Source organism: Dermacentor variabilis, chromosome 9 (assembly GCF_050947875.1).
Source record: "Dermacentor variabilis isolate Ectoservices chromosome 9, ASM5094787v1, whole genome shotgun sequence".
Lineage (NCBI taxonomy): Eukaryota > Metazoa > Arthropoda > Arachnida > Ixodida > Ixodidae > Dermacentor > Dermacentor variabilis.
This window is the reverse complement of record NC_134576.1, coordinates 85,805,989-85,814,911: the sequence shown is the minus strand read 5'-3', so window position 1 is coordinate 85,814,911 and position 8,923 is coordinate 85,805,989. Positions and strand designations below refer to the sequence as shown.

Below are 8,923 nucleotides of genomic sequence, written 5' to 3'. Positions count from 1 at the left end.
AAGCTCAGAAGTGTTTGAAAAGACTTTGGTGTAGCGAAGGAATTGAGCCAAATATGGCAGAGGGTTTGCAAAGGCTTGGGTAGGGCTTCCGAAAAAAAAATGTGAAAATCGTCGTTCTTGTCTAGATTTATGTCTTCTTGGGTTACTCTCGAAAAGTTCCATATCACCACGTGAAATAGGAGCGATAAACGAGGACTCGGACAGGCATCGCACGAGCTCTCGTCTGCAGTGTCTCAGTCTTCGTCTTTCGCGCTGTTTCCACGCTAATATGAACCAACCGACACGACGTCGCACCCTTTCTCCAGCTCACGTCTGACGTGACTGCCTCCAATACAAATTCCAGTAGAATCCGTCTCACGGTGAATGTCGGTGTTAATGCAATTAGCATTGAAGCGATGCAGCGGCACGCCGTATTGCCACCTGAGAGACGCGTCATGGATGAGGCATATTCGGGGAATCAAGGGAATGAGGAGGCGCACTGGGTAGCCCGAGGTCTAATCAACCGGGAGGTGTGCCCCTCAGACTAGGATCCCATGGATGAGGCACCGACGACATACCACGAGATAACAAACTACTACAAGCAAAAAAGGCGAATCTACCCGCCTCCAAACGCAAGCCTTACGCGAGCGCAAGGCTCAATCCTGCTTAGAATCCAAACTAAGTCGTTCCCCAGCCCACATTGGCTGGCCATAATTACCAACGGGCAATGGAACCCAATATGTCAAAACTGCACTAATCAAACATTGGCTACCCAAAATCACATTCTTTGGGGGTGCGAGGGCTTACCCCCTCCCAGGTCGCTCCTGCCAGCTCCCTCACAACAGACGTGGGAGGAGCTGCTAAGAACGCCGGATGAAAAACTACAAAAAGCCCTCGTTGCCTGGCCGAAAGGGTCACTCCTCGTGAGGGGCCATCGTAGGACTCGGGCCTGCCTGATAACTGAGCAGAATCTCAATAAAGTTGTTACCACCACCTATGCAGCCAGGCTTCTCTCTAGGCACGCGTCGCCATCTAGCGACGCCGCCGCGAAGCCCTCACATTGCGCATATGTTAGTTCTATTCCCCCCAGCACCAGAAAATTCCTTAGTTATTTCTTTACCATTTAGGAGCTACACATACCTTGTGGTACATGCCCAGTGATCCAAGTTGAGGTCAAAAAAGGGTTACTCAAGAATGGCATTTACCCGCTGGCACATACCCATTGACCCAAGTTAGAGGAAAAGAGGTTCATTGATGAGGTGCACCTGCGTAGTGAACATACCCAGTGATCCCAGTTGGAGTCAAACAGGTTCTTTGAATAGCGACAGAGTCTAGCGACCCAAATTGGCGTCAAAGAGATTACTTGAAGAGTGGTCCATACCCCGTGTCAAATACCCGCCGGCACAAGTTGGCACAATGACTGGTTTCAAACTCCTTAGCAAAGCACCCTGATTCCATTACCCATTAGAACTATAACTTTAGTTACCCAATATGGCGGAAAAACGGCTAGAGGCACAAATAGACAGACAGCCAGGCAGACCCCGGAAAGCGCCTAGTGTATCCTAAGAATGCTAATCGCATTCAAACGCCCCGCGAAGCTTCTCTGTAGCGGGTATTTCGGAGCTTTCACTCCACGTCCCTCTGTTGTTGACACACTGTCTGTCCCTCCCTCACTGCAATCATCCCAGAAACATCGGTATCACATATCAGGGCATTCCTGTAGCGATAACGCACCACAGTACGTGTAAAAGAAAATACTGCTAAACGTCACAAGCCGCTGGGTGAATCGGTCTCTGAGAAACATCACCAGGAGGCAAAAGTTAAACGCCTCCCTTTTCAGGATCCAGTGCCCCTGCAGGGAGAATAATCTCCCATGGACGCGATGTAGCAAGACTTGACTTAGTAAGACGACTTTGTGGAAGGAGGCATCATACCTTTGCTCCGTATCATCGTATATTTTACAGCATAATGCTGAAACCGGCGTTACCCATTTACTCTACCCCTTAAAGCAGGGTTTCTCCTGGATGGCAATGTGACAGAGAATACGGGTAAAGCTTACTTCTGTTTCTCAAAGTATTAGTATGGCATGGATATGTGCTATCTTTATCTGTATCTGCGGAGATTTTAACGAACATTTCCTGGTTTTCATGGTGTCAACACGAACCCACTCGCAAGCATGGTTGTGTCGAGCAAGTGGCAAACAAGAATACCACCCTCACAGGATTCTCTAAAACCACCGCCCTGCGTCCAATGAGTTTGGACATGCACAAATACATTAGGGATACAACGTACAGATATCAAGCGAAGTTTCTGAGAGACAAAGTATAGGCGGGTCACTCATTTTTAATCAGCCCTCGTTGTTTTTAATGCGACGCTTTTTTTTTGTCCGTTTGCATGGTGGGCGGCTTTTGGTCTTGCAGTCGATGGCTGGACTGAGTTACTGCAGACGCTATATTTCTGAGTTCCTGGGTTGCTGCGTCACTGTCAAGGCAACAGTTAAACCGAATCTTCTTGTGTGGCGTCCATCGGTTCTAGATGGCACGGTCGCTGGTGTAGGGGATCGGACTACAGAGAGGAGGGCAGGGGCAATGAGGGGAAGACAGAGGGCGGCGCTGCGAGGAGGAAAGCGGGAGGAAAGGTAGTGACGTGAGACGACTGATGGGCATAAGCGATAACATCATGGGGAAAGGTGACGGCTCGGCACGATGCGACGACGTTTCGGGTAATATGAGTGAGAGCGCCTGCACAGTGAACGCCATTCAAAGAATTCACGTAACTTGGAAAGAGTCTCTATAGCAGCCACTCGAAGATTCCACAACTTGTTGTCTTCGTTTACTTGTTTTATTAAGCTATAGAGCTTCTCCTATTTACAAACGACTCCGATTCTTCGAACTTCCACAGTCGTCGAGCATTCACAGTGCACTGTAACAGAAACAAACGTAGTTGCTCAGTTGAATAGAAACATACAACACCCCCATTTTTTATCAGTACGCATGCGGCAATGCAATGGCGATGTCGCTGCAAGTGTGAAACCGCATTTAGCTTTATTGTGCGAACACACGAGAGACAATTGAGGCAACAACAAAACAAGACTGTGTCCTCTCTGTGCTAACACGTCGCGTCATGTTTATCCCTTCAACAACTGTAATTACCATTCGTGAGCGTCAATCCTTAGGTACATGGCAGTTTTGCTTCTTCGTGAGCTCTGTCAGCGTGCTTACATACTTCTATTCTGTCCCGAGTGAAGTCACTTGATGTTGGCGCATAGACGTGTCCGTTCGCATCGTCGGTTTCTTTTTATTTCGCTCGAAGGTTAAGGCCGATTTGGTATATGTGGCCAAGCGTCCCCGGTTATGAAGAAAACATGGCTGTTAGTTGTGTCAACAAAAACGGCATCCCGCTTGATTTGAGGACAGGTGAGCTCGGTAAATATGCTAGTAGATCGTAGGCACTCGCTGGTTCCTACTTATGGACCGTATAAATGACAAAAAAGCGTAACCAACGCATTTGTGTCCAAACAGCGAGATCGCAAGACATGGACATAGTGTGGTAACAATAAGGTATCGACATCTTTCCTCTATAGTATATTACGCTTTCTTTGCGTAAGAGTATCATTACAGATTCAGGCCGCCTTACTATGCTGGGCTGTGGTCAGAAAGTAATTTGTTACACCAAAGGATATGGGCTGAATGAAGTGCATAGCCCGTTGATACAGCAAAGCAGTTTTATGAGAAGCCTCTGTATCGAAATCTATACGAAAGAGCGAATAGTATTCGTTGCATTATGCACTTCATTATAACAATCATGCCCTGTACAGCTCCCAGATGAAGCAAGATTACTGCACTGATATTAAGCGAACGTTACTTGAAAGTTGCTCACAGAAGGAAACTCGTGCGTTGTTTCTGTGCATTTCGCTTTGAGTACGCTTGCGCATGTATAGGCAGCAGCTGAGCTGCGTGGCACAATACGGCTAAGAAAAAGTGACTGAAACAGTTATAGTGCACAAACGAAGATTCTCGTACAATATTTTTTTTGTCAACATCAATCGTGACTAAAGATACTGGGTCATGGTAATTGTGGCTCATGGTAATGGACTAAGGAGCAGGCAGCACACAAAGAAAGAAGGGTGCAGATCCACACAGACATTCTACTGAGATTTGATCCCATTGCAAAATACACACCGCATCGAAACCCGCCCACTGCGGCAGAAAACGTGTGGCACTCGTCTGCTGTTTCGTTACGGCACTGACTTGAAACGCACCGGTTTTCACCACCATCCGTAACCACCATAGCCACCGTAACCGCCGTAGCCGCCGTACGAGGGCCACCCGTAGCCGTATCCATAGGAAGGCCACCCATAGCCATGTCCGTAACCATGGCCGTAACCATGGCCGTAACCGTGGCCATATCCGTAGCCATAGTGTCCGCCTTGGTATCCGCCGTGGTGTCCGTGGTGGTGATGCAGACCGGCCAGCCCGAGAAGGCCGAGCCCTCCAATGCCACCCAAACCAGCATGACTCAGCGCTGCCAGAGCCAGAAGCTTCTTGGTCTTGAACGCTACGCTGCTCGCAACCAGCAACAGCAAAAGTCCGGGCAGCGTCTATGGTAGTCCGATAAAAACAAAATCGTGAAAATATATATCCTGCGGGATAAAAACTACGCAGCGAGTTTTTTATACAGACTCAACAACACAACATTCGAAGTATTACAGTAAGTATTAGGCCGAACTGGACAGAGTATCCCACTAACATGTACTCTTGAAGTGCTTTTTTGCGGGCTAGCTAGTGAAACATAGCTATGAGAAGCGCGCAAATTCACGCGCACCCAGAGAAGGATAGACAAGACGAGCATCATTACCAACTGTTTCAGTAGGTTTTCATCGTCAATACATTGCACACAACGCCTCCAAGACATGCGCAGAATTGCAATACAACAGGTGAAAACATGAAAAACAGACATATGGGTTTTCGGTTTCATGTCGCAAGTAGCATAGTTACACCCATACTGCACAATACCATACTATACGTATCTATATACCGGTCAGAAAGTGGCCAATAGGAATTCGTGACTTGAAACTAAAATAAAATAAAACACTGATTTTACTTTTTTTATTTATTACATGTTGTCTTGCGGTCCTGCCCATGCTCTAAAGGTATTGGGTGCAATATATAGGCGGCCATTGAAGGCCTAATAAAGCAGTTGGTAGTGTTGCTCATCTTGTCTGACCTGTTTGTGTGTGTGCGTAAAATTGTGCGCCTTTCTTCTACCAGCTGATAGATGAATTGATCAACAGTTGTCGAATGAGAGATACGTCGCTGATGCCAACGTTTCGGCAATGAGACCCGCCTTCATCGGGGCACTGATGCGGGCCAGTCTCCTTGTCGAAACGTTGGCACCAGCGACACATCTATCGTGCGACAACCGTTGATTCGGATAAGTATTGTATCTGAGCTTAGCGTAATGAAAAGCCAAGAAACATGGATAAGAAAAAAACGAAGTGTAGTGACATCCAGTTTTAAAATGTATAACACAGTACTAGTTTATCGTGCGCATGTTTGTACTGTTTTTTTTTGGTTTCTCTTTCAAAATGTTCAATACATCTCAATACCTGTCTCTCACGGAGAAGATATTCCTCGAGCAGACGCACGCCTCATAAGACTAATTCTTGTTCCTTATATCATTCATAAGCAAACAGATGATTGCGACCTGGCGTCACATATGATCTTGTTTCGCATTGTCAAGTTCCTCTTTGTACAAGCGATTTCTCTTTTTTTTTCTCCTGGTGCACACTTATTTCGCATGGATTTATCTGCAAGATTTGGCTCATTCCGTTGGTCCGCTTTATTTGCTTTGTCGTCGGCCCAACATTCGCATTTTCCTTTTAGCGACCTTCACAGGACCAGGTGTACCATGCCCAGTACGTAAATCTACGCGGCTCATCAGCAGCAGCGGTTTTCCTACAGACACCAACGTGAGTGTACAGGGTCAGGAAGGGAGACACAATCTTTCCTACGCACTTCATTGCATGCTTACAAGAAGTGTTCATGCTGTTAAACTGTGACAGATCAGGTGTGAGGATCGACGGGCAACATCTCAGCAACTTTCGGCTCGCAAATGACATTGTCCTGTTCAGCAGCGCTGGAGATGACATGCAACGAGTTGTCGAGGGCCTTAACCGACAAAGTGTATGAGTAAGTGTAAGAATTGACGAGCTGAGGACTGGGATAACGTTCAATAACCTCGCAAGGAAACGAATACTCGTGATTGGCACCGACCCTCTGGAATCTGTGGAGAATTACTTTTATATAATAGGCCTATTGGCGATAGGGGACCCAGATCATAAAAGAAAATCCATCGAATAAGAAAAAAATTATGCCAGAACTCATGTTACGATCTGTGTCGACGATAATGCGAATAGAAACCAAGCCTGAAGTTGAAGCATTGAATGCGAAAGCAAGGTTTAGCGTTGCGCTGAAGACGTCTCAGAATGGCGGCCTGATGAGCAGCGTACCGGCTGTCGCACCTGTGCAGGCTTCGCACCTCGACGGTTCGCGAGGTAAGAGCCGAATGAACATTGTCGACGTCGGTCAGGGTCTACGGCAAGGACTGCTTAAATTTAGCGGTTGACGTTCACCGCAGTGTGGAATGCACGCAGCTTCTCCGCAGGAACCCGAACGCATGCTGTGCGTACAACGTTCATGCCAGCAGGGGAAGCCAAAAAATACTATCCTGGCTAACAAAAAGAAAAAAGAATCGCTTTGCCATTACTACCGGCTCACTCACGGCAATAAGCTAACGCTGACCACTAAGAATTGTCAACTTTGCTTTGACGCCCAATAAAAAAAATGCTAGCTATACATGCGAACTAAAGAAACGCCTTGCAAAGATTCAACTACCCACTCACCGGAATAAGCTTCATGGTATAGGTGACTCCGCGTCTGGCTCGCCGTGGTCCTTATATGGTTCCCGTACCGGCGCGGAGGTCCTCACGCCTCAGGCACTGAACTGCCGTCTGTCCGACTCGAGAAGCTGAGAAATGCGAACGACGCTCCCACAGCCCCTCGGTTCGGAAAGTTTTTTTTCTCTCCCCTCCGCTACGAATAACGAACGAATCGGGGCCGATGGCGACAAGCAATGTCCGCAGGTGGGGACCTCGATGATCTTCGGCCAAGCTCAGCCTTTAGTTTTATTTGTTTCTTTCTCTCTCTCTATCTTTTTTTGTTCTAGCAGTGGAAACTAAGAAAGCGTTCCAAACCAACGAAGCTGGCGAGGTGGCGGCAGCCACGAACGCTTAATTCCGGGGAGAAAGGGAGCAGAGGCACAAATATACACGCGCATGCACGGACGACAATATGAGCGCGAACGTGTTACGGTACAGCACGCGGGCGTGCTTGAGGTTTTTGCGTGCTTTCGGTGACCACCGATGCGAGTTCTTTTTTTCTTCCTGCCACCGCCGTAGCAGGGTGGAAACAGAAATGGGTGAGCAGGTAAGTGTTCTCGTTCATATGTGCGCGCGCTTTTGTGTTCGTGCGTACGAATGCTCATTTCTACTCTGCCGTTCTTCGTTTTGCATTAGGCGTGGCTTTACTTTTTTTCCCTCTCTCGCACTTTCCGCTTCATGCGGAACCAAGTGATTTATCTTTCGCCCTCACGCTGGCAGGTCGCTGTTCTCCGGAGGGCGAGCACCCGTCCGCTTGTTGCCGAGTGGAAAGGAAGACGGGCCAAGCGAGACTGGAGAAAGAGTTGATCTTTTCATTCTCATTGCGGAATTGTCCATTCCGGCTTCGAACGGCCTCATCTGGGTCATGAGTAATTCGGCACTCTGAAAAGGCTCTAAATATGTTCCTTCGTTTCCACAGGCAGCGCTGTCTATACTCGCGGTCAACTTTATGTGGCAACGAAGGGAAAGCTACGGAGGCGAAGCGCGCACAAGTGAGAGCGCTTGTGAAAGGAGTCCCGCGTTTTCAACCGCGTTAGTTTAAGCTCGGGAAGAGAAAACATAAACACATCATTAGCAACAGTTAAATAAGATAAAACACACCACTGATTGTAAAAGGTTCCTTATTTTGCGGCTTTTCCCCTCCGCGTCTGGGCAAACGCGATACCGTCACATGTGGAAGCTGCGTCACTTCAGCGTCTCTTCCGAGCCACCAAAAGCACTGTCAAACGCTGGCTGACTACTTTGCAACGTAACGCATGCGCAACAGCCCCGCGCCCGTAGCTTTCCCTTCGTTGTCACAGAAAGTTGTCCGCGAGTATATGGTACACGGGACGACGAAGCTTTGCAAGCTTTCAAAATGTGTTGTTGGAATGCCGAAGTATCATTGTAGAGGTACAGCCTAGAGGAGCTCAGCACAAGCACTGATTGATTGTGAGCCTGCGCTTACGACGCGAGTCGTGTCCACTTATCATGATGCGTGACCATAATTGTTGCTCAAGTTATTTCGGGAGTGCTAACAACCATTATTTTAAAGCGATGCGAAAAACAGAGAACTTGCTGGCACCTCCAAACTATTCCCTCTTTCACGCACGATTGTACACATTCTTTTCTAAACACGACAGATAAACTACATGTGCAAGCTAGGGTTGCACCTACTCAAAATTTAAAGAAAAATAAAATGCGTTAGACGGCCACCTGCGTATTACTTTTACAGAGAAGCTGTTTGTCTTACTGTGGAAGTGTCCGGCAATGTTATAAGCCAGTTTGTACGGCGTCCTGAGAGCTTTGTATAAAAGTGAATGGAGGGTATTGTAAAGGTAATACGTAAACAAATTTTGGAGTGCGTGGGCCGATTGGGGGCTAAATGAAAATTGCTAAGCTCCCGGTTTCTGGCTGTTTAGAATAGAATAGAATGATCTCGCCACATTCGCGATTCTACCGGAGCGCGGCTAATCACTCATCTTAGGAATGAACTTCTTAAGGGAATACGGTGCCGTTGCCAGC

At 47.5% G+C, this 8,923-nt stretch overlaps 1 protein-coding gene across 2 annotated transcripts; it reads right to left on the bottom strand.

The window, feature by feature from the left end:
- Nucleotides 1-2,747: 2,747 nt before the first annotated feature.
- LOC142558084 (uncharacterized) lies at nt 2,748-7,123 on the bottom strand. 2 transcript variants are annotated; one of them, XR_012822950.1, is made up of 3 exons: nt 6,884-7,123; nt 4,161-4,579; nt 2,748-2,901 (listed from the first exon to the last, which is right to left on the bottom strand). XR_012822950.1 is itself a non-coding variant. In XM_075670244.1 (3 exons), the coding sequence occupies exons 1-2, from the start codon at nt 6,896-6,898 to the stop codon at nt 4,247-4,249; spliced, it is 348 nt and encodes a 115-aa protein (XP_075526359.1). In that variant the 5' UTR covers nt 6,899-7,123; the 3' UTR covers nt 2,748-2,901; nt 4,241-4,246. The 2 variants fall into 2 exon arrangements, 1 of the variants encoding a protein (XP_075526359.1); XM_075670244.1 differs by having other exon boundaries at nt 4,241-4,579.
- Nucleotides 7,124-8,923: the final 1,800 nt, after the last annotated feature.